We start from the raw sequence: 27,319 nt of genomic DNA on the forward strand, positions 1-27,319 counted from the left end.
AGTGTGGGGGGTCTTCCACAATGCTCTTACATTTTGGATACAGCGTATGGAGTAAACATCTGCAATGGAGGGAAGACAGACCCTAATGGTCTTCTCAGCTGTCCTCACAATCCATTGTAGGGTCTTATGGTCCAAGGTGGTGCAATTCCCAAACCAAGCACGATGCAGCAGCTTAGGGTACTCTCAATGAACCTTCTGTAGAATGTGGTGAGGATGGGTGGTAGGAGGTGGGCTTTCCTCAGCCTGTGCAGAAATTAGAGATGCTGCTGGGCTTTCTTGGCGATGGAATTGGCGTTGAGAGTCCAGGTGAGATTCTCTGCCAGGTGTATGCCAAGAAATTTGCTCTTCACGATCTCTACAGGGGAGCCATCGATATCCAGTGGAGAGTAGTCACTCTGTGCCCTCCTGAAGTCAACAACTATCTCCTTCATCATGGCCACGTTCAGACAGGGTGTTGGCTCTGCACCAATCCATTAGCTGCTGCACCTCCTTTCTTATGCTAACTCATCGTCTCTGCTGATGAGACGCACTACAGTCATATCATCAGCGAACTTGACAATGTGATTCAACCAGTGCATCATTGCACAGTCGTGTGTCAGCAGGGTAAACAGCAGTGGACAGAGCACATAGCCCTAGGGGACTCAGTGTGATGATGTGTAAGCACTGTTTCCAATCCGGACTGACTGAAGTCTCCCAGTCAGGAAGTCCAGGATCCAATTATGTTTCATAAAGTGTAAGTATACTGATGCACGAAGATTAAAAACTGTCCAAAAGAGGTTGTCCACTTGTTTCACTGGTAATCATAATCATCAATTAAAATGATTTTAAAAACCCAACACTGAATTTATTGGATCAAGCTTCAAACCTATTTCTTAGTGTGCTACTTTCCCATAGTTAGAGATACAAGGCAAATTATTGCGCTAAGGGTAAACTGAAGTTATTTTTCTTTTCCAGATTTAATTCTACTTTTCAGAATCCAGTTTGTCATTTTACTGCAAAACCTACTGAAAGAGAATCAGGACTTTTATTAAATACCATTTCTCTGAATTAGCAATAAATTAACAACAATTGAAGAGGAGAAGATTTGAAAATCTAAGTTGGGAATTACTGCTTAATAAGAATACTGCCATCTGGCACAGCTCTGTGCTCTATACAATCTAAACTGTCTGAATTGACAAATTGGCAGCAGCTGGCTTCCTTTTTTGCTTCTGAAATGCAAACAAAACAGTCTAACCTCTTTACTTCTCTCTGGGTTACCTGTTCATTTTCATATCCCCTGATACTTGACATTTAAATGTAAACATTTTCAAAGAAACAGCATCTGTGCAAAATTCACCTAACGGAGGCTGGTAAACAGTGCCCCCCACAACCCCACAAAAAATCTCATCCATCTCCATTCCCCACACACTAATACAAATGTCACTTGGACCATTTTGACCAAGTGAAATAACTTTTCAGATTATACTGAGGAGATACAAATTGCTCAAATGTTTTAAAAATTAAACATCATTGCTCAACCTATTCATAGAGATAAACACAAAAAAAACTAAAAATGAATAATAATCTGAGCAACCTCCAAGCACAACTCATTTGTCAAATGGCAAAAAACAGATTTCAGCATTATGGTCCTCTTTATCTGAATCAATCAAAAGGAGTTTAACTTTCAAAGTACCATAAAACAGTTCAAGTAACACCACAAGGCAAGGGGGAAGAAGTATTTGTTACTTGCTGACATTTCAGCATAATACTTAGTTTTAAATAAGGACAAAATCTTCCTAATATTGTCTTATTTGTAACTCCTTTAATACGAATGTTGGTAGCATTTGGTTAGGTGCAACAGAAAGTTAACTATGACTGCTGTAAATAAATGATCCATTCCAAATCAAGCTGTCAGAACATTTAACACATATCTCATTTTGAACAGTAAAGGTAATTATATTCAAAATTCCAGATATGACTGCGATTTAAGCAAAGTCTAATTTCAATTCAAATTGCAAAATCTCTGATCTATCCTTTTCAGCTTGAAATTTCATATAGACCAACATAATGAATTTAATATGAAATTAATTCTTCATGGCAAGATTCGGAGTAAAAATTAAAGTAACTCAAGTATTTTCAAGGAGATACAGTAGACAGTAAGTTTATAAGTAGTCAGGAGTGTGGTGCTGGAAAAGCACAGCAGGGCAGGAAGCATCCGAGGAGCAGGAGAATTGACGTTTCGGGTGTAATGTTAAAAAATTAAATTGTACTATCTCTCTGGACATTAATGTAATGGTATCGGGTTAAACTGTACTGTCTTCCTCCAAGAAGCTGAACATTCTGGAAGGTGGGTGGGGGTGACATTCTGTCTCTCAGATAGCATGCAAGAATGTGGATGACCATCCATTGTAATTCACACTTCATTTGGGCAACCATTTCCTACTATTTTACTACTATTATCAAATTAAACTCTCATTCAGTCCCTTCTATTCAGAAATGCTTTCATAGCCATCCCCAGCCAATCAAATTTGTTTGCGTGATCATCCCCCAAAGCTACGGCATATCACACCTACATTGTATTGGGAACTCACCGAGTCAGGAATAACAATTCCCCAGAGGCATTTACATTATCTCTGAGGATTATCTCATCCTACCATTGTACCTGGGATAACGTGGTTATGAGGGGGGAGTGGCCAGAGTACCTGTGAGCATCACCAATTGACCTGTATAGAGGGGATGTGTTTCCTTTGTTCAGAGCCTCTTTTGACTTGACTTTGCACACCTTTGAAGAATGTCAAAGAAGGTCACCTAGCTTGTACAGGCTTTAATAAACTGTTTGCAGAAGTTGATGTGTGCGAATTGCATCTCGTGTGTGAAACCTTGGTAAAAGAACCTAACACAGACATAAGCCCTTCATCAGAAAGCTTATAACTACTTGATGTTAATTGAATTATGATTGCAATTCTTTAAAATGTTGAACATACAAATTTATCAATACATAATAGTCAAAGACAAATCAGACTATTTGAAATCACTTCAGGATATCAACAGTTTATCTTCCCTCACACAGCAAACCTAAATCTAATTCCAGATGCAGTTTGTAGCAGTTAAGGAAAACGTGGAATTGTTAAAAATATATTGTCCTTTCGCTTAACAGTAATTAGGAACCATTATGATCCGTGGTTGGGGGGGGGGGGGGGGGGGGATGTAATATTTGACAGCAAGTGTAAAAAGCGCAAAACCCGTGAACATAAAAAAATGTAAATCATATCTTTCACAGCTCAAAATTTAAAATTTTTGAAAAATTAACAGCTTGACATATGAAAAGGCCCCGGTACATGTTTGAGATAGAGAAATGGCGTGAGAATTTATTGGTTTCCATTGTTTTAACCGATTATTTCTTCATCACTGTAATGACTGAAGTGTATCTATTTTAAGATGCTTAAAAACTTAGTTAAACTATTAAGTACATTAAGGTGCTGTGCATTTTATTGTTTGAAATAGCTTAACATTGCACGTGAATTAAAGATTTGTGATTCTGATAGTATGATCAATTCCTTTTGCTTTTGTTGAATGAAAGAGGATGTAAATAAAGGATGCAGTGGTGTAATGGTAATATGACTGGACTAGCAATTCAGAACCTCAGGCCTATGTTTTACGGCACAGATCTGAATAGCACCATCATAGGTGGTGAAACTTGAATTCACTAAATGTTTGGAATAAAGAACAGGTAACCACTGTCAATGATCGTAAAAACCTGATTCACTCACGTCCTTTCAAGAAGGAAATTTTTCATCCTTACCTTGTCTATCCTATGTGTCATTCCACATTCACAGCAACGTAGTTGATTCTTAACTGCCTTCTTAGGATATGTTGGCATGTTCCAACTTTCAGGAAAAGGAAGGGGTTTAACATTTGGTCCAAAATTTCATTTCTTGTCCAAAACTGAAGAACTACGGATGCTAGAAATTCAAAACAAAAATAGAAATTGCTGGCGCAACTCAATAGATCTGGCAACATCTGTAGAGAGAAAGCAAAGTCAATGTCTTAGGCCCGGTGTCCCAAAACATTAGTTCTACTTTCTCTCCACAGATGCTGCCAGACTTGTGTTTCTCCAGTAATTTCCGTACTTAAATTTATTTCTTGTTTATTCACTCATAGGACATGTGCATCACTGCCAGTCTTTAGTTGCCCTTGAGGGTGATGACGAACTGCCTTCTGAACTGCTGCAGCCCATGTGTGGTAGTCAGATCCATAATGTCGTTAGGGAGAGAGTTTCAGAATTTTAAACCAGCAGCAGTGAAAGAATAGTGGCAATATATTTCCAAGTTAGGAAAGTGAGTGATTTGGAGGGGCTCCTGCAGGTGGCAGTGTTCCCATGTATCTGCTGCTCTTGTCCTTCTAGATAGAAATGGTTGTGGGTTTGGAAAGTGTTGTCTGAGAATCTTTAGTGAATTTCTGCAGCGCATCATACAGATAGTCCTACTACTGAGCGTTAGTGGTGGAGCATGTGAATGTTCGAGTGTTGTGCCAAATAAGCAGACAACGTTGTTGGATCTGCACTCACACAGAAAAGTGATGAGTATTCTATCGCACTCCTGACTTGTAAATGGTGGATAGGCTTTGGGGAGTCAGGAAGCAAGTTACGCACTGCAGTATTCATAGTCTCTGGTCTGCTCTTGTAGCTACTGTATTTATATGGTGAGTCCAGTTGAGTTTCTCGTCAACAGTAATCCCAGGATGTTGATAGTGAGGGACTTAGCGCTGCTAAAGCCCTTGAATGTCAAGAGATGTGAAGGGATGGTCTCTTACTAGAGATGTTCTTTGCCTTGGCATTTGTATGGAACAAATGTTACATGCAACTTTTCAACCCAAGTCTGGATATTATCCACGCCTTTTTGCATCTGGACATGAACTGCTTCAGTATCTGAGCACTTGTGAATGGTGCTCAATATTATGCAAATCACCAGTCAAAGTTCACATTTTTGACTGGATGAAAGAGAGAAGGTCACTAACTAAGCAGCTGAAGTAGGTTGGGCCTTTGACTCAACCTTAGCAACTTCTGCAGTTGAGATAACTGACCTCCCAACAAACACTACCATCTTCTTATGTGCCAGGTAGGACACCAACCAGTACCTCAGTAAAAGTGGAAATGTTCACTACGCCCATTCAGAACAGGTGCACCTTTGTAAATTGAAGATGATTGCAGTGTGCCTACTGAAACAGTTGATAAATAAAGTGGAGTATACCTAGCTCATAACAGAACAATTTTGTAGTCAGTCAAATATTTCAACTACATTTCTATAACCTAGTCTTACACAACAAAATTAAAAACAAACCTTATGTTCTAACAAACAAAATGAGAGAGTATAGCTGATGTGGAACTGACACCAAATAAGTCACAAACCAACTTCACAAAGGTTACAAAATTTATTTACAAAGTTTATCACCAATATTAAGAATCCACTACTATTAAAAATGTTCTTGGTATGACACTATTATACCAAATAGGTCAATTTTCCCTTTCTAACCCATTTGACCGGCGCTTCTTTCAATTGAAACAATATTGTTTCTAAACATTTTTCATGAAATGCAGGCATCACTGATCAGGCCAGTATTTCTGACCCATCCATAATTGCCCTGCAGATATAGTGGTGAACCACTGTAATTCTTGACATGTGGGGACACCCACAATGTTGTTCGAAAGGGACTCTAGGAGTAAGTGAGGACTGCAGATGCCAGAGATTAGAGTCGAGAGTGTGGTGCTGGAAAAGTTCTAGGAGTTTGGCCAGTGACATTGAAGGTACCATTCTGAGTCGAGATGACATGCAACTTGTAGTTGGTGGTGCTTCAACATATCAACTGCCCTAGGCTTCAAGGCCATAAATGTTATGGGTGCAAAAGGGGCTGTCAAACAAGCCTGAATGAATTACAGCATTGCACTTGTAGATCATTCACATTAATGACATTCTGCATCGTTAACAAACGGACTGCATGTTCAGGTGGTGGATACCAAAACAAGTGGGCTGCTTTGTCCCAGGATTTATCAACTGTTTCAGTTACTTACTGCAGAATTTATGGGCGGCATGGTGGCTCAGTGGTTAGCACTGTTGCCTCACATCACCAGGGTCCCTGGTTTGATTCCAGCCTCAGGTGACTGTCTGTGTGGAGTTTGCACATTCTCCCAATGTCTGCATGGGTTTCCTCTGGTTTCCTCCCACAGTCCAAAGATGTGCAGAGGCCATGCTAAATTTCCCATAGTGTTAGGTGCATTAGTCAGAGGGAAATGGGTCTGTGTGGGTTACTCTTCAGAGCGTCGGTGTGACTGGTTGAGCTTAAGGGCCTGTAGGGCATCTAATTAAATTTCTAGCTTTTGACCTGGTCTTGTAGCCACATTATAATAATGGCTGGTTGAGTTCAGTTTATGGTGAATGGTAACCCCAGGATTTTGACAGCAGGAAATTCAGTGGTGGTTAGGCCATTCAGGGTCAGGGTCAGTGGTTAATTCGCTCTTGCTGGAAATGGTCATTGCCTGGCACTGCATGGTGTCAATGTTACTTACCACTTGTAAACTTAAGGCTGGATTGTTGTCACGGCCTATTGCGGATGGACATGGATTGCTTCAGCATCTGACAAATTGCAAGTGGTCTGACTATTGTCGGTTAGGACAACTGAAGTGATAATTAATTCCTGGGAGGTGATTATTACCTATTCTAAGCGGATATGTAAATAACCTCCTTGGCATCACCAATCTCAATCAAGGTCTATGGAACTGGTGAATTAAAACAGCCAACTTGTTACAACAGGAATGATTTTACAAAGTGATTGGCATGTCAAAGAATTAATCAGGAAGCAGGAATGAAAGTAGTTAAAATAACCAATCAGGAAGTGGGCATACACTATCCAGTCAATCTAAGATAAGCTGTTCATATACCAGATGTCTCTGGTCATGCACAGAGGGTAGTGGCTAGCAAAGGTTAATAAGTGATGGTTCTTTGTGGTTCGATGCGTAGAAAGGAAGACTGAAAACACAAGAAATTCAAACAGAACAGGAGACCTGTGCCCTATCAAGTAATGTCACAAACTGGCATCCCAAAGTGGATCAAATGACAAAACTGCTTTTATCAATTATTTATTTTGTATTTGTTATGATAAATGTAATAAATTATCTAAAACATCTGAAAATATTTGTATCTGAAATAAGTCTTGTAAAAAATCAGGATGAGCGAACTTTAGATTGTGTTTGGAAGGACTAGTCTCTAAATGTGATTAACGTTAATTGTAAGACCCAAGTCAAAGTGGACCTCAAAATCTTAAAATTACTAGACCACTTTCTCAATCAGCTCCCTCAAATTTAGCACAACACCTCGGATGGGGAGGAAGAGAATCAATATGGTCACATTTGCTCGCCATTTCTGATACTTTCAGTGGCCTAACGGCAGCAGACAGAGGGTAATGGTGGAGGGTTGAGAGAACAAAGATATAAAAAAAGACAGGAGGAACTCTTTTTTTTAAACAAGTAGAAATTGTGTTCCATTCATGTGTGAAATGAGCTTTTAGAGGAAGTGACAGACACGGGTACAGTTACAACTTTTGAAAGAAATATAGATAAATATGGAGGTACATGGCCAAGCGCAGGCAGGAGAGAGTTGTTTAGTTTGGGATTATGGTCAGCATCGACTGGTTGGACCAAAGGGTCTGTTTCCATGCTGTATGACTCCAAGATTCTATGAAATAAATCGATGCATAATGATCCACCTACAGAACTACAAGGTGGTAAAGGTTCACTAGGTTCAAGGCTACATTGACAGGACATGCATTTTAATCCCAAACAAAAGAAGTCCTCTACTATACTAGTCTGGATTTCAAATCACTGCAACATCTATCATGTCTGAATATGGCAACTAATTTAACACTAAATTAATGAACCAGAGGGGTTTTTCCTGATAATCAATAATGGATTCATGGTGATTATTAGATTCTTCATTCCAGATTTCTATTGAATTCAAATTCACTTGCCATGGTGAGATTTTAACACAGATCCTGAGAACATGACTTGGGCCATCATTTCTCCTGGTGTAGTTTCTCCTTCAATGAAAGTCAACATCTTGCCCCATGCACCTTCCAGGTTCAGACAGGAAAAATGGCTGTACAGGCACAAGCGCAGGCACTAATCCATGATCAGCAAAGACTCAACCACTTAAGTTGCAGAGATTACTCTACAAATGAGCATTGGATATTATCAGTGACAACAACAAAGATGCTTAATAAAAGAGGAATAAACAGGTATAAAAAAATGGATGAGGGCTGAGATCTTCTTTATTCTTCAGTCTTCAATGATTCCACAATGACACTTACCAATTCTTATAGATATATCATGGAAAGCAGCCTAATTCAGATGCATCACAGTTTGGTACGTCAATTGCTCTGCCCAAGATCACAAGAAATTACAGGGTTGTGAACACAGCCCAGTCCAACATAAAGTCAGACTTCTCTTCACTGACTGCACCTATACTTCCTGCTGTCTTGGGAAGTCAGCCAACATAATTGAGGACTATTCCCACCCCCAGTTATACTCTCTTCCATACTCTTCCATCTGGCAGAAAATACAAAAGCTTGAAAACACGTACCAATAACTTCAAGAAAGGCTTCTTCCCCACTGTTATCTGGCTTATGGAAAGACCTCTTATACATTAAATTTGATCTTTGCCGACACTTTTTCTGCAGCTGTAATAATATATTCTGTATATCAATCTGTCATTCCGATGTACTTATGAGGGGCACAATTTAGCACTACTTTTAACAGTACTTTTCACTGTATCTCTGTACATGTGACAATAGTAAATCAAATCAAGGCGCGCACATCACTGGCAAATCCATTATTTATTGTCTATCCCTAATCATACTTGAATTGAGTAGCTTGCACAGTCATTTCATAGGGTCAGCCACATCACTGTGGATCTGGAGTAACATGCAGCCCAGACTAAGTTAGGGTGGCAGATTTTCTTTAAGTGTCATTGGTGAACCAGATGAGTACCTTTTTAAATGATAATTGATGGTAGTCATTACACATTACATGGACCAATTTCATATACCAGATTTTTAAGTAGAATTTAAATTCCACCAGCTGCCATGGACTAGTCTACCAAACGTTTAATGTTCTTTTCAAGCTCTTAACACTGCTTAAAAAAAACATGATCTGCATCATGGTTTGACAATCACATGTGAAAACAGGAATCATGATTGGCAAGGTCAAAATGTCATCGAATTGACAAAAAGCAAAAATCAATTTACTTTTTTTAAATAACATGACTAACAAACTTGCAAAATTCAAGCAAACGGTTTTTAAAAAGTTTTCTAAACTTGTCAAAAGAAACAAAATTGAGACAAGAATGGTTGACAAATATGTCATACTTGGAGAAAATAATTAAATGGAAAAGACAAGACATATTGATGGGGGACACAACATACATTCCAAGAGCAAAAGATACTGTTCACTTGGCAGGAATTCTAAACACCTGAAGATAAGCCATCTTGTTATCAGGACCCTTTTGAATGAATTTTAGATTGAATGGGTGGATAGGAGTGAGTAGGCATGTCAAGCCCAATGAGTTTCAATTTCAGACTCAATACACAAGCCAATCTGTCCTTCCCATTTATACATTCACTTAGAAATGTAAGATGACAGATTTCACGAAGTTTAAAACAGAATTCAAGTAACAGCTTAATGGCATGTGAAACGATAAACAAAGAGGAACACACAATAAATTTTTGTAATTTCTGGTTTTGGGAAAGTTCCTGATGAATATTGACATTAGCTTAATTTTGGTTCTATTGAACATAAGCAACTTCACAACAGTGAACCTGTTGATTTCATAGCCAGTTTCGTCACCAAAACGGTTTTCCCCTCAATGTTACTGATTGTACAATATGTACAAATTTATGCACATCACATTCATGTTCCCAATCTAGGCCATCAGTACTGATCCAACAGCACAAATGGAAGCTAATGGGAATCAGCTTGCAACCATGCCTCTGTAATGGCTATATAGCTATATAATTCAACAGATATGTAACCTCTGAAAAAGGATACACAGGAAGGGAAGGGTGGTGGGGTTATTATGAGATGGAATAATTAGCCAATCATCTTGGATTGGATGATGTGGAATCCATATGGATGAAGGTTAGAAATATTAAAGGAACGATGATATGAGCGAGATTGTTCTCTAGTTCCCCTCTCAGTAACAGTCCTGTCAGACAGCGAATAAATCAGGAGCTAATAAGGCAGTAAATTAAAAAGGCAATACATTAATCACAGGTGACTTGAATCATAATTTAGATTGGGAAAATCAAATTAGCAAAGCCACATGGAAAAATTCACACAGTCTGTCCTAGTTTTCTAGATTAATATGCTGTGGATCCAAACAGGGATCAGACTATTTTGGATCTGGCAATTTAAAATGAAGCAGGTTTAATAAATGATCTCAGACTAAAAGATCATCTAAGGAGTAGTAACCATACAGTAGAATTTAGCATTCAGTTTCAGGATAATAAACTTGTGTCAGAAACATATGTGCTCATCTTAAATATCTTACATGGGAAGGTCAGCATTCACTAATAAAGTCACCATTGTCCCAGACCATAGGATAGTTCTCTCATTAGAACTAAACAACTGGTGAGGGGGAGTTTAATCCGAGGGTCACTATACTTCAAGCAAGAAGCGAGGTTGAGGTGGGACCATCGTGGTGACCTCAGCTGGTGCAGGCAAAGCTTGCTGGAATGGACTGGGAAATGTGTTTAGCAGAAAAGACTGTTGATGAATAAAGGTGGAGGTTTAAGGAAGTAATATACATCTCACGGCAAAGCTATACGTCAGAGGAAGACGGTTACTCGTAAGGGGATAAACTGAACATGGTTAACCAAGAAGTTCAGGATAATATCAAATTGAAATTTTAAAAAAGTGTGGCAAAGAGGAGTTGTAAATTAGAGGATTGGCAAGTTTTAAAAGCCAAGAAAAGATGAAGAGAAAAATAATGAAGAGGAAGACATTAAACTATGAGGGCAAAATAACAAGAACAAAAATGAACAGCAAGAGCTTCTTTAAATATATGAGTTAATAGAGTGGCACCAATGTACATACATATATCCTTCAGATAACAATTCTGGGGGAATTTATGGCTGGGGACACTAATACTAAATAAACAAAGGATTAAAGTTGAAGGAAGGGGCGTGGGGGTGGGAGAAATAAACATAATAAACATCAGCGGAGGAAAAAGTGCTTATGGAACTAATAGTACTAAAGGCTAAAAGGACATCCCTGGACTTTAAGGGCTGTGTCCTAGGATGTAAAAAGGAAAGAGCTGCAAGACAGTGGATCCACTGGTAGTAATCTTCCAAGGATCCTTAGATTCTGGAGAAGTCCCAGAGGTTTGAAAAGAACTGCCAATGTAACACACATACAAAAAAAAGGGACACAAAAAAAATAATTAACTGTAGGCCAGTTTCTTTAATAACAGTCACTTAGAAAATGTTGGTGTCGATTATAAAGGATGTAACAGAATATTTAGAAAAACATATGACTAAGCAGAGTCAGCATGGCTTCATGCCGAACAAATTTATTACAGTTCTTTGAGGAGGTTACAAACAGGATTGATAAAGAAAAATGAGTGGACGTGATATAGTTGGATTTTCAAAGGCATTCACTAAGATATTACACATAAGGCTACTTAGTAAGGATAAGGGCTTATGGTGTTGGGGTTAATAAATTGGCATGAATAGAGGATTGACTGACTGATAAAACACTAAGTTTCGGGGCATTTTCAGAATGACGATCTTAACTAATGGAGTGCCACAGGAATCTGTGCTGGGACCATATTATTTCAATATATGTTAAAGAGAAAAAAATTCTCATCTCTCTCTTCAATACCCTGCAATTAAGTCCTCTGGTTCTAGACTCTTCCACAAGATCAAACAATCTTTCAGCATCTACTCTGTCATGTCCCCAAGAATGCTGTATGCTTCAGTCAGGTCACCTCTCATTCTTCTAAATTCCAACAAGTTCAGGTCCAACCTACTCAACCTCTCCTCACAAGAAACCCTTGCCCACCTGCAATCAACGTCAAAGTTTCTCTGGTCTGCCTCCAATGCCAGCATATCTTTCCTTAGATAAACTTTTATTCAATACACATTATTCCAGGTGTGGTCTCAGATAGTTTTAGAAATACGTCCTTATTTCTATACTCATTTCTCTTTGAAATAAAGGTTAACAGTTCATTTACCTGCCCTATTACTCACTGAACTTGGATACTGGCTTTTTGTTTTCCATGCAGACTCCCAAAACCCTCTGGGCTGCAGTATTCTGTCGACTTTCTCCACTTAAATAATATTCATCTATTTTATTCTTCCTGCCATAATCTGATATTTTCCATCTTCAAAGTTTTTGCCTACTCACTTAACCTGCCCACATCTCTCTGTAGACTTAAGTCATTCTCACTACATGACTTCCCACCTATTTTTGTGCCAACTACAGACTTAGATGATAGATGTAAATCTAAGATAACCAAGCCATTAATATATATTATAAATGGTTGTGTTCCCAGTACTGATCCCTGTGGTACTCCACCAGTTACAGGTTGCCACCCTGAAAATGTCCCCTTTTATGCCAGCTCTCCAACCGTGCTAATATTTTACCCCCAGCATCATACATTCATTGAGGACTATAGCACAGAAGTAGTTCCATGGAGTTTGTGCTGATCCAAAACAATTACCTAACTATTCTAATCCCACTTTTCAGCAATTGGACCATAACCTTGTATGCCTTAGCATTGCAAGTGTACACCTGAATAATTTTTAAATGTTATGAGGGCTTCTGCCTTCACCACCTCAGTGAGTTCCAGACTCCCACTACCCGATGACTGAAAAATAAATTTGTCTCACCCCCCTCTTAAATCAATGCCCCTGACATTGATCCCACCAAAGGGGAAAAGATTCTTCCTGTTTATGCCACGCATAATTTCATTAGAGACAATTTTATACATCTGAATTATGTCCCTCACCACAGTCTTCTGTGATGGCCTCATGGTATTGCTAGATTATTAATCCAGAGGCCCAGTTAATGTGCTGCCATGGCAGGTGGTAGAATTTGAATTAAATGAAATCTGGAATTAAGAGTCTAATGATGATTTTGAAACTATTGTTAGTAGTCAGAGAACAAAAACCCATCTGGTTCACTAAAGTCTTTCTGGGAAGGAAATGTGATGTCCTTACATATGCCTGTCTCAGACCCACAAAGATGTGGTTCACTCTTAACTGTCCTCTGGACGAATAGGGATAGGTAATAAATTCTGGCCCAGCCAGTAATGCCCTCAGTCCACGATCAAATATAAAAAAACTAACCAATCTCTTCATAACTAAAATATTCCACCCCAGGCAACATCCTGCTAAATCGCCTCTGCACCCTCTCCAGTGCATCACATCCCTCCTATGAAATGGATTACTGAATTGCACACAATATTGCAGGTGTGGTCTAAGTAATGATTTGTACAGTTCCAACATAATTATCCTGCTCTTTAACTCTGCATCTTGGCTAACAGGGGCAATTATCCCACTTGCCTTCTCAACCACTTTGGCTACTTGCCCTTGACAATGGTCCCTCTGATCCTCAATGCTTCCCAGGGTCCAACCATTCATATGAATTCCCCTGCCTAAGTGCATCACCTCATACTTGATCACATTGAATTTTATTTGCTACTGATCAGCCAATCTGACGAGCCTGCCTATACCCTCCTCACTATTTACTACCTAACTAATTTTCATATCATCTGCAAGTTTACTGGTCAAAGTAAGACTAATTCAGTTTAAGAATATGCTGTTTGACTCTATAACTCTCCAACATTCAAGTCTAAATTATTTTTATTCATAAATTATTTTTATATGTAACATGATAGTTCCATTCCCGTGCAATCCCAAGTTTTAAGAAAATCGTGTAATAGCAGCACCATTTAAACCAATGGGACCGGAATTGCATTATAGCCAATGCAGACAAGGAAAGTTCGCATTCTATAAATAACGGTCTAAATTCGTCAATCGCATTATAACCAATTCACAAAGAAGCGTGCACTATAGGACAACCAACTGTATAAGGGCCTGAACACGATCCCTGTGAATGCCACTGAACTTAGGCTTCCAGTCACAAAGAAATCCCTCAATCACCACCCACTGCTTCCTGCCACTCAGCCAGTTCCAGATCCAATTAGCCAAATTTCCTTGGATCTTATTGGCCCTTACCTTTGCTATCACTCGGGACCTTATAAAATCCAAGTGATATAGTGAACATATTGGTCACCTCTAAAAATTCAATCCAGTTCGTCAGACATGACCTCTCTTTAACATAGCCATATTGACTGTTCTGGATTAACCTTGGCCTCTCCAAATACAGAATAATTGCTTCCAATAGTTTCCCCACTCCTGAGGTAAGACTGACTGACCCACAGTTTTCTTGGTTTATCCCTTCCTCCCTTCTTGAATAACAGTACCACACTGGCTGCCCTCCAGTCCACTGGCACCTCTCGTGACCAGGAAGATGAACTGAAAATTATTGCCTGTGCCCCTGCTAGTTCCTCCTTTACTACACTCAACTGAATGGAATACATTTAATCCAACCCTAGAGATTTATCTACGTTAAAGCCTGCCAGACCACTCAGAACCTCCTCTCTGTCTATGCTAATTTCTTTAGGTACATTATAGTCCTTCTTCATAATGTCTATACCCACGTCATCTCTCTCACGAGCAAATCCCATGGGCTTTCATTTTGTGTATTACTGTAAAGTGTGGCACCTCACCAAACACTTTCTGGAAATCCAAATGTAGATCTACTTGTTCCCCTTCATCTATACTGCTTGTTACCTCTGCAAAGAACCATACTAAGTTCTTCAGATATGATTTTCCCTTCATGAAGCTATGCTGATTTTGCTAATTGTATTATGTATTTCTAAAAGCTCTGTAATTACATTCGAATAGGCTCTAATATTGTGCACAATGGCAGATGTAAAGCTAACTGGCCTACAATTACTTGCTTTATGTCTTCCTCTCATTTTGAGTAAATTGGCAGTTTTCAAATCTTCTAGGACTCGTCAGAACATGGAGAGAAAAGTTTGGCAGAAGGAATTCCTTTGTGACATAAAACTTTCAGAGTTATATTTTCACTGTTCTGAATTCATACTCTTTGTTTCCACTTTCTCACTTAAATTTGTGTATTCCATTAAATATTTTTGACAACTTGGGGTCTCCTTTCAGCACAGTTGCTGTCTACATGGTTCCCTAAAATCTATCTCAAAAATCTTTCTTAGTTAGATGCTACATTTATTGTAATACTTCATAGTTTTGATGTCCAGAATTTATGAAAGCAATAACTGACCCTCGAGGAAGCAGAGTCGACTTGCTAACCTATTCTAGTAGTCAATCAGCTCATGGCTGATCTGTCCCTGAACTCCATTTCCCTATTTTTGCTCCATATCTCTTGATACCTTCCGGGGGGAAAAAAAAGGCTGAACTGAACTAAGCAAAGCATTCATTACTGCAGATTGGCACGATTGTGTTCTGGGTATAAAGTCCAATCAATTAGCTTTTATGACAGCTCTATATTCCTGCATCTAAGCAGATAAAGTAATACCTCTGCACCCATTCAAACACATCCATTCTATCCTTGATGTTTTTGACCAGTGTACACAAATTGATATTCTATGTAGTTTATCTGCCCAAGTAGAAAACTAACCTATACAGTTATGTAAAGATTTTGCCACAGACCATCTCAACTGCTCTTCCTAGTTCATTGACCTTTAACTTGGAGTTCCTTAAATATTAATTCATAGCCATCTTGCTATATGTTCACAAATTATACCATAGGAAGATGAATAAAGTTCAACCCAGCCGTAAAATAAAAGAAAGTGTAACTAATTCTTTTACGAGAATAACACGTCAAAACCATTGCAAACTCAGATTCTCACGAATCTTTTGATATGCTATCAGATTAATACATTACTTTGGAGACCCATAAAAGAAACTAAGTGGTGCATTACAGAAGGTAACATGAAACAGTGCAACACGAAATGTGCAGAATTCAGATTCAGTTAAGCACCAACTCTAAGGTTCTCCAAATCTATTTTGGTTTATTCCCTTATGGGATGCTGTCTAGACTGCTTTTATTGCCCACCTCGAGTTGGTCTCGAGAAACTGGTGGTGAGCAGCCTTCTTAAATCATTGCAGTACATTTGCTGTAGTTTGACTCACAATGGCATTAAGGAGGGAACTACAGGATTCTGATCCAGGGACCGTGAACGAACTGCAATATATTTCCAAGTCAGGATGGTGAGTGGCTTGGAGGGAAACTTGCAGGTAGAGGTGTTCCCATGCATCTGCTACCCTTGCCCTTCTGGATGGAAGTGGTTGTGGGTTTGGAAGGTGCTATCTATGGAGCTTTGGCAAATTTCTGACAGCATCTTATAGATAATACATACTGCAAAACATACTGAGCATCAGTGGTGGAAGGAATAGACGTTAATGGATGTGGTGCCAATCAAGTGAGTTGCATTGTCCTAGATGGTGTCAAGCTTCAGTGCTGTGGGAGTTGCACTCCTCCAGGCAAGTGGGTAGTGGGAATTTTACCTATGACTTCACAAACACAAAAGGAACGAACAATCTTTCATACTCTTAATCTATAATTAGTGTCGAAATTTTTGGGGGGCATACTGAAATGCAATTTTAAATATGAAAACTAATATTTTAAGAATCACCTTTGAAGGTGTCAGTATCTTAGGAAGTTGTGTAAATTAAGATACCACTAGGTCAGCAGAATGAACAGGTTTCTCTTTCAATTCAACATGCAGGTCATTTGGATAGAACGTTTTGTTTTAAAAAGTATTAACTGCTATAGGCTTCATTCAAGCTCGCCCAAGCATCACATTGCATTTCTTAATCTGTCAGTTCAATTCCATGTTGTATTCTGTTTCCTTGTGAATCTTTCACATGCGCCTTAGTCAAATACATAGGAAATTTGCTGAAAACAATTTTGCCTTTTAAACTATTCACCATAGAAAGAATAAATAAAAGATTTCTCTTTTTACTTCCTCTTGCAATAGCTTCTAATAGTTTACCTCGCACTTTTGGCAATATGTTAATGAATTTGCAGTTCACCTGTATCCATTACTACAGCCTTTGTTTTTTACTTAGGTCTTAGTTTTTTTTCCCTATTCTGTCACACTTCGCTCTTTCTACCCTCCTGAAATTTTTAGAATTCACAACGACAAGAGTTGGCGCTTCAGTAACTAATTAAACCCAATTGTGTTTTGCTTACATAGGATATAAGGTGTTCTATTCATCCATGAGAAAGGAAAAAGAGTGAGGATTTGTACTAGACAGGCGAGAAAAACTATATATTAAAGATAGAAACCCAGCACTAAGTCCACGGTGGCTCAGTGATCAGCATTGCTGCCTCAGCACCAGGGACCTGGGTTCAATTCCCACCTCGGACAACTGTCTGTGTGGAGTTTGCACGTGTCTGTGTGGATTTCCTCTGGTGCTCTGGTTTCCACCCAAAGTCCAAAGGCGTGCAGGTCAGGCGAATTGGCCATGCTAAATTGCCCATAGTGTTAGGTGCATTCGTCAGAGGGAAATGGGTCTGGGTGGGTTACTCTTCAGAGGGTCAGTGCGGGCTGGTTGGGCAGTCTATATAGGGAATCTAATCTAAGTCTTGTTCGTATTGTAATAGCTTGTTTGTTCAACCAACATCTATACCCCAAAACAAATATTCAATTTGATTCTGTGACAAAATGGTTACTACTCACGATTTTTAGGCAAACTTTTAATAGCGTATTCTATGTACATTAAGTCTGAATTGACTATTTCATAAAAAGCTGAGGGCAACTCAATGATAGCCTATTATAAATTGGAACATGCATGCAGTGCCACATTAACTGGTAACATAATCTAGCAAAATTTTCTCTATAGCCAACATGGATTGTATTTTTATATAGTTATAGTTAATATTCAACCACAAATTGCCTGTTAATTGATGTTGAAATCTTGATCATTTCAGTTAGTGGGCTAAGAAGTGGTGAATGGGGTTTATTTTGAATTAATGCGAGTTATTGCATTTTGGTAAACAAAAGCAGAACTTATACAATTAAAAGTAGAGCCCTGGGTAGTGCTGTCGTAGAAAGAGATCTAGGGGCTCATGTATATAATTTTTTAAGTTTATGTCACATGTAGACAGTGTGGTTAAGGAGGCGTTTAGCACGCTTGCCTTAATTGCTCAGATCATCGAGTATAGGAGTTGGGACATCATGTGGAGATTGCACAGGATGTTGGCAAGGCTTCTTCTGGAGTACTGCGTCCAGATCTGGTCACCCTGCGATAGGAAAGATATTATTAAGCTAGAGAGGGTTCAGAAGATATTTACCAGGATGCTGCCAGGAATGCTGGGTTTGAATTATAATGAGGCTGGATAGGGTGGAACCTTTTTTAACTGAGCATAGGAGGTTGAGGGATGACCTTATTGATATTTACAAAATCATAAGGGGTACAGATACAGCAAGGGCCTTTTCCGGGAGAGGGGAGTTGGGGGGGGGGGGGGGGGGGGGGGGGGGGGTTAAGACTAGGGGGCATATTTTTTTAAGGTGACAGGAGAAAGATGTTAAAAAAGACATGAGGAGCAACTTTTTTTTGCAGACAGTGATTCGCATGTGAAATAAACTTCCACAGGAACTGGTGGATGCAGGTACAATTACAACATTTAAATGACATTTGGATAAGTACATGAATAGGAATGTTTTGAGGGATATGGGCCAAGTACAGGCAGGTGGGAGCGGTTTAGTGTGGCATTGTGGTGGAACGGACTGGTTGAATCGAAGGGTCTGGCTCAGTGTTGTATGACTCTATGCAGGTAGCACTTGTTTTGACACCTTGTACAGTAAGTATATTTTAAACAGTGGAACCTTGTGACTATTACAAATAACTGGGATTTTGAATTTCATCAACTATTTTTAAAAAGTTACTATCTTCACCCTAAGATCGTACTATTTGGGTTTGAACCTGCAAAACCTGCACCCACACCTCCTCCCTCACCTCCATCTAAGGCCCTAAAGGAGCCTTCCACATCCAAAGTTTTACATGCACATCCACTAATATAATTTATTGCATCCATTGTTCCCGATGCGGTCTCCTCTACATTGGGGAGACTGGACGCCTCCTAGCAGAGCGCTTTAGGGAACATCTCCAGGACACCCGCACCAATCAACCACACCGCCCCGTGGCCCAACATTTCAACTCCCTCTCCCACTCTGCCGAGGACATGGAGGTCCTGGGCCTCCTTCACCGCTGCTCCATCACCACCACATGCCTGGAGGAAGAGCGCCTCATCTTCCGCCTCAGAATACTTCAACCCCAGGGCAACAATGTGGACTTCAAAAGTTTCCTCATTTCCCCTTCCCCCACCTCACCCTAGTTCCAAACTTCCAGCTCAGCATTCTCCCCATGACTTGTCCTACCTGCCTATTTTCTTTTCCACCTATCCACTCCACCCTCCTCCCTGACTTATCACCTTCATCCCCTCCCCCACTCACCTATTGTACTCCATGCTACTTTCTCCCCACCCCCACCCTCCTCTAGCTTATCTCTCCACACTTCAGACTCACTGCCTTTATTCCTGATGATGGGCTTTTGCCCAAAACGCGATTTTGCTGCTCCTCGGATGCTGCCTGAACTGCTGTGCTCTTCCAGCACCACTAATCCAGAATCTGGTTTCCAGCATCTGCAGTCATTGTTTTTACCTTGTAGAAACACAAGACAACCTCAGTAAGCAGGTTCACGTTTTTCTGAATGCTTGCATGGGAAGGATATTGATACCCAAAGTATATGTGAAAAACTTTAAAGAAGCATTGAGACATTAACGTAATCAATAAATATAGCAGCAAAAATTCCTGTGGTTAATTCCCAGTAAATATGATACTTGATCACAGAAAGATACAAGACTAAGCTCAAAACGTCATGTTGGCCTTGTGAGTATAATCGATGAAGGAGTATGTATCATAGAACAGAAATGCTTTTATTAAGTTACGCCTTTCATTATTGTTTTACATATTTATGACACTGCAATTTCAATTTAGGCAGATATGGTTTGTATGATTTTTTTGTGTTACCCTGGATCTGATAGGTAGAGAAAAAGGAAAAGGAGGCTGCATTTAGTTAAGTTTGAGAAAACACCATTAATCTTCAACTGCTTAAGATGATTTTCAGATATGACTTACTAAGAACATAGTCCATACATTACACATTGTGGTTCTCTCAAATCAACCAGCCTAATTTATATGCTGCTTTATCATTCCAGAAACATTGTTGGCAGATCTCTCTCATAGACAAGGATTCAACCATTTTACAAACCTTTTCACATTTCAATTTTAAAACAACAAAATCTCGCTACCAAAAATTCCATACTCCTTTTACAGTCACCAAGACATGGCATTCTCCTAAATTTAGCAAAATAATTCAAATAAAAAGACTTTAAAATCACAAAATAATGGGGTCTTAAAATATTTACACAACTAATAATAATTAAACCTGGCAGTAAAATTTGTTCCACAGTTATTTAGCAAACAGTTGCAAAAACAAAGGAATTTTAAAAAAATAAAAAATTTGCCACATTTGCCTCCATACAACTGAAGTTGATCTAACAATGTAACCAGAAAGCACAAGAGGACTTAACTCACCATAATATTTAATATTCAGCTTCCAGTTCAGAAAATCTTCCATATAAACAAAGAAGCTTGCCTGACTATGGTAGTTTTACAATACTTGGAATGTGATTTCTGGAATACACGATTCAGAATTTCAGCTAATCAGCAGCACACGATTCAAATGAACACAGAAGAGGAGAAAATGGCTCTAGCCCTGCATTAAAACACTGACTAGTCTGCACTATGCCATACGCTGACGCGAGTCTTTTGTTGTGGCACAACACCCAAAATCTGCACATCAGAAACAATATACATCAATCACTACAGTGCACAAACACCAGCCGACTCAACAATTTTGTCTCGCAGATGGGTACGATCTTTATAATTTAATCCACTGAATAAAATTAAGCAGTTGTGTTGATAATGACTAGTTCAATTGTCTAGACTAAAATACATCCTCAGTTTCTGAAATAAAAGGCTGTACTTATATTTTTAGCATTACTTATGCAATAGACTTAACTCTCCAAATAAAATCTACAAAATACAATTTACACATTTTACCTCAATAAATTTTGAAGCAATTAATTTGGAATTAATTGCTGCTAAAGGCTAGGCTTTTGAAGACTGAAAATATTTTCATAATATACTTTTTGAACTCACTACACAAACAAGATGAGAACATTTTTGGTTATCTCTGGAATATAAACTGCCTGATAAATTAAGACAGCTTAGACCTGAAAAAGAAATATTTTACTATTAGTATTTTTTAGTATCTTTTGTTGAGATATTCTTTCAAAGTCATAGCATGCTGTCACCACTTCACTGTTTATGGTTCATGTATTTTCGTAACTTTCTCTCCACCCTACACATCCCAGGGGTCTATGTAATCATGTACCAGCTGAGCCCTGCAACAACAGCCTTTCTGGCATTGTAGTACATAGAAAATTACACCATGGACAAATTTCAACAAAGCCTGCACTGGCCTCAAAAGACTAATTTGTCAAAATATTATAGCACATTACCTCATGGTGAAATATGTAATGAACAATAATAATACAAATACAATGGGCCAATTATTGCATGTCAGTTCTGATATATTCAAATCGAACATTCATTCATTACATTAATATCACACAAATTGGTTAATATACATTGTATACTCTACACAAGCAATGGCAAAATTTAGATTGGAATTTTCTACAACTAGGAACCAACCTCATACATTTTAATATTGTTGCAACAACAATGATATCACCTTTCATATCACAGTAAAATATATCACACCTACATATTAGTGAAGAATGTCCTGAATTGCACTGGAAGTTTTTACGTTTTGATATCACCCAGCACGTTTCTTCAACTCTATGGTTAATAGTTTTATCCAACGTTATAAATGGAGTACATCATAAACAAAGCACAAATTCTGGGAGCTTGGCCCAAGTGTCAATATATAGGGGAAGAAAGAAAGTGCTGCTTTTTTGCCTTCGTTATTTGTATAATGTTCTTTCTGCTTCGTTCTGGGTATATGACTAGTACTTATTGCTGTTATTGCCTATCCCTAACTGCATGTAAAAAGGCAATGGTGAGCCCAGTTGTTGAACTGTCGCATGCCAATATGGAGTAAGGTTGAGGACAAGGGTGCCACGAGGATATCCAGGATTTTGACCCAGCAATAACGAAGGATGGGTGATAAAGATCCAAGTGAGGATGCTGTGTAGTTTGGAGGGGAATTTGCAGTTGGTGGTATTTCATCTGCTGCCTTTGACCTTCTAAGTTGTAGAGATCATGGACTTGAGTAGTGCTGTTAAAGGATGCGTACAAAGCATAGCTTACTGCCACTGTGTATTGGTGTTGGAGACTACATATTGTTAATGTGGTGGATGGGTGACAATCAAGTCGGCTCCTTTGTCCTGAATAATGTAAAGCTTCTGAAATGTTTTTAGAACCATAGTGAAACAGACAAGTGGGGAGTATCTTCACATTCCTGACTTTTGCCTTGCAGATGCTAGAAAGGCACTGAAGAGGAGACAGGAGGAAAGTTACTCATTGCAGATTTTCAAGCTTGCAACCTGCCATCAACAATATAAACCGCCACCCCAGGATGTTGGTACTACAGGATTCAGCAATAGTAACTCCATTGAACACAAGATGGTTAGATTCTCTTGTTGTTGATGGTTCTTGCTCAACCATTACATGAGAACAAAGTTATTTGCCTAATGTTGTCAGCCCAAGTTTGAAATTGTCCTGGTCTTGCTACATAATGACACAAATCACTTCATTACCGGAGGAGTTACAAATGGAATTGAATACTGCAATTATCCTCAAATACCTTGGCACCCATCTTTGTGGTGGAAGGAAGATCATCGATGAAACAAAAGGTGGTGATTAGGCCTTGAAAGCTACTGAGTTTTTATTCAAATTTAACCTATTTTTCTAATCAATCTATCTGTTCAGATATAGTATTACACACCTCTGGGATAGATGGCACTTGAGCCGCAACAACTCAGGCGAGGGTTAGGGACTCCACCTCCGCACCACAAGAGGGTCCTGACACTACCCTGAGAAACTCCTGCAGTGATGGCCTGGAGCTGAGATTACTGGCCTCCAATTATCACATCCATCCTCCTTTGTGCTGAGCATACTTCAACCAATGAGAATTTTCCTTCAAGACATAGATTCAGACTGGATAGAAATAAGAGGGAAAGAAATCCCTGGTGTGAGTAATCTCTAGGTCCCCAAACAGTAGACCTACAGTACAGCACAGTATAAATGGCAGCATGATTTAGCTATAACACTACTGAAGAATTTGGGAACAGTATTTTCAAGAACGCTTACCTCCATTGGCAATAGCACGATTCCAGTGGGGATCAGTTCACGTGCTTCATTCTGCACATGCACCAATGTCCGCACCAAAATCATCGCACCAGTCAGCGATGCCATGTCTGTGCGGTTCGGCGCATGTGTGACATTGGTGCTGGTCTTCATGCTGTTTTGCTCATGCACTGATGTCTGCGCCAAGTCTCCGCGCTATTCTGCGCATGCAGTATATCAGCGCCAGTCTTTGTTCCGTTCTGCGCATGTGCCCATGTCAGCTGCTAATAGAGCAGCTTTCTGAGAGAGAGATACTGTACAGAGAGCAGCTTTCTTACTTGTTTTAAAAATGTACTGTATTAAATTTACAGTTGTTTCATTAATAAGTATGATAGTAACCTTAATTCAGGCTGTGCTATACATTGTATTCTACTTTTGGGAGTGACATATTTTGCTAGTCTGCCTCTAACCCCACTTTTCCCATTATTTATATTAAGTGATTTCCTATTAAGCGAGGTTTTGCTGGAACACAATTATGGCATTATAGGAGAACGACCTGTACTGGGGGCTTGTAACAAAGGTATAGCAGTAATAATGGACAATTCTGAAATGCACATAGACCAGATTAATCAAATTGGCAAGGGCAACTTTCAGGAGAGTTCATTGAATGCACTGGAGATTGTGTTTTGGAGTAATGTATTATGGAACCAACCAAGGATTTGGTAGATAAGATTAATTAATGATCTAACATTAAAGACCCTCTAGGGAAGAGTGGTCATAGCATGCTAGAATTTCAAATTCAGTTGCAGGGCGAGGAACTGAAGTCCCACACTAGTGGTTTTGAGTTAATCAAAGGTAATTACATAGACTCAAGGATAGCTTTAGCACTAGTGGACTGGGTAGGAAGACTAAAAGGTAGGACAGTTGATAAGCAGTGGCACATCCTTAAGGAGATACTCAATTTCTCTCATTTAAAATATATTCTTGGCAGAAAGATAACTTTAAGTGAGGTTAGCAGTAATTTACTAGTTTGAATAGAGAATAGCTAACTAACAGTAAGTATGATGTGAAGGTGCCAGCGTTGGACTGGGATGGACAGTCAGAAATCAGACAACTCCAGGTTATAGTCCAACAGGTTTATCTGAAATCACAAGCTTTCAGAGTGTTGCACCTTCATCAGGTGAAGTAAGAGAGAAGTACACATGCACAGAGTTTATAGGCAGACAGATTAATGGGCAGAAAAATCAAAAGATCATACAAATAATGTGAGTGGAGCGTCAACAGGCCAGATAATAGTCTCTGTAGGTGACCGAGAGTGTTAGATGGTGTGAGTAAAGTATCAACAGCTGAATAACAAGTGAAGGGTTGACCTACAATCCAATTAAATGAGGTAGAGAGATAATTACAAAAATGTAGAAATAAGGTAGTGCTAGAGACAAACCAAGTGACTGGAACAACATGATAGGTATAAGAGTTGCATGTCAAGGGCCTAACCAAACTAATAAACAATCCAAAACTGTACAAACTAATCATAATTTATCAAAATGATACTGTCAAAACAGGATATTAAAAAAGATTTTACAGCTACAGAACAGTGTGGCGGGGTTACATACAGCACATGAACCCAAGATCATGGCTGAGGCCATCTTCATGGCTATCAATTTCTGCTCAGCGATTCTGCATTGTTTTGTATTGCAAAGACAGTTTTCTTTTTATTAGATTTCCTTCGGTATGGAAACAGGCCCTTCAGCCCAACAAGTCCACATCGACCCTCCGAAGAGTAACCCACTCAGACCTAGTCCCTTACCCTATATTTACCCCTGACTAATGTACCTTTCACCACTGGCAATCTAGCAAGGCACATCTTTGGACTGTGGGAGGAAACCGGAACACCTGGAGGAAACCCACATAGACATAGGGAGAACGTACAAACTCCACACAGACAGTCGCCCAGGGCTGGGATCGAACTCAAGTCCCTGGCACTATGAGGCAGCAGTGCTACCCACTGAGTCACCCTGAAGATCGGACGCTGAATATCCTCGACTGCTAAAGTGTTCCCCGACTGAGAGAGAACATTCCTGTCTGGTAATTGTTACGCAGTGTCCATTCACCTGTTGGCATAGCATCTGCGTGGTCTCACCAATATAGCCTCAGAGATAGACAACATTGGCCGAGGCTCGTAAGTATATGGTGGGTGGTGTACCCATGTGTGATGGTAGTATCCATGTCAATGATCCGACATGTCTTACAGAGGTTGCCATGGCAGGGTTGTGCGTGCTGTGGTCGATGTTGCCCTGAAGGCTGGGTAGTTTGCTGCAAATGATTATCTGTTTAAGGTGTGGCAGTTGTTTGAAGGTGAGAAGTGGAGGCATAGGGATCATCTTCGCGAGATGCTCGTCGTCTTCAATGGCATGCTGAAGGCTACAAAGAACATGACATAGTACTTCTCTGGAGTAAAGAAACTGAGCGACAAAGGGAACTCTACTGATCATATTCTGAGGAGACCATTGCAGTTTTTCCACTGTGGTGCTTCAGAACTGGCAATTGATGAGTTGAGCATCACATCGCATTCTTATGAAGGTGTCTTTCAGTATCTTTAGCTGTCTGTCATGTTCCTCCTGATGTGAACAGATCCTGTGTATGCGCATGGCTTGTCCTTTAGGGATGGTTTCTTTAACACGTTTAGAATGGAAGCTAGAGAAGTGCAACATCATGAGGTTATTTGTGGACTTACGATAAGAGTGAGGTATTGAGGTACCCATCCTTGATGTAGATGAGTGTATCCAAGAATGAGACTGATTCTGACAAATACTCTATGGTAAGTTTGATGGTGGGATGAAACTTGTTGATATAGCTATGTAGTCGTTTCAGTGATTCTTCACCATGAGTCCAAAGGAAGAAAATGTCAACGTACCTGGTGTACAGTGTTGGCTGGAGATCCTGTGCAGCCAAGATGTCTTGCCCAAACTTGTGCAAGAAAACGTAAGCATATTTGGGTGCAAATTTGGTCTCCATCGCTGTTGTGTGTCTGGATGAAGAACTGGTCATCGCTTTGTTTATTATTCAGCTGTTGAACTTTACTCACACCATCTAAAACTCTTGGTCACCTGAGAGATCTACTATTTGGCCTGTCACACCATTTTAATAATGTTTTGACCTCTCTACCTATAAATTCTGTGTCTGTATGCTTCTCTCTCACTTCAGCTGACAAAGGAGCAATGCTCTGAAAGCTGGTGATTTCAAATTAACCTGTTGGACTGGTGTCACCTGACTTCGGACTTTGTCCAACAGGAAGTATACTTGCAATAAGTGAGTCTTTTTCTGGTTGGCAAAATGCAACAACTGAGGTGCCAGAAGGATTTGGTCCCCAGGCTCTAGCAACGTACAATTTATATTAATGATTTGGACGTGGGGATAAAAAGTACTATAGTCAAATTTGTAGAGGACACGTAAAAAAGGTGAGAGTAAGCTCCAATGAAGAAACAAGATCTTTACAAATGGATATGGATATGCTAGGTGAATGGGCCAAAATTTGGCAAATTATGTATAACGTGGAGAAGTGAAACATTATCCATTTTGGCCAGAGAACAGAAAAGCAACTTATCATCTAAATGGAGGGAAATTTCAGAGTGTTTTAGTGTAGAGGGACCTGGGTGTTCTTGTGCACAAATCACAAATAAAAACTAGTAAGCAGGTATAGCAGGTCATAAGAAAGGCCAATGGAATTTTGGCAATTTTGCTAAAGAAGAAGAGTGTAAAAGTAGAGAAGTGTTGCTCCAATTGTACAAGGCAATAGTGAGTCC

General features: G+C 39.4%; 1 protein-coding gene across 5 annotated transcripts in view; it reads right to left on the reverse strand.

The window, feature by feature from the left end:
• The window catches only part of LOC140476938 (focal adhesion kinase 1), a 556,498-nt gene that overhangs the window by 424,058 nt on the left and 105,121 nt on the right, over positions 1-27,319 (reverse strand). The window contains exon 1 of one of the 5 annotated variants that reach the window (XM_072569902.1): positions 20,739-20,867. The exons of the other annotated variants lie outside the window; for them this stretch is intronic. Within the exon in view, the coding sequence (XP_072426003.1) occupies positions 20,739-20,781 (43 nt within the window). The 5' untranslated portion in view covers positions 20,782-20,867. Of the gene's footprint in view, positions 1-20,738; positions 20,868-27,319 lie in introns of those variants that run through there. 5 annotated transcript variants of the gene reach the window in all.

Source organism: Chiloscyllium punctatum, chromosome 5, assembly GCF_047496795.1.
Source record: "Chiloscyllium punctatum isolate Juve2018m chromosome 5, sChiPun1.3, whole genome shotgun sequence".
NCBI lineage: Eukaryota > Metazoa > Chordata > Chondrichthyes > Orectolobiformes > Hemiscylliidae > Chiloscyllium > Chiloscyllium punctatum.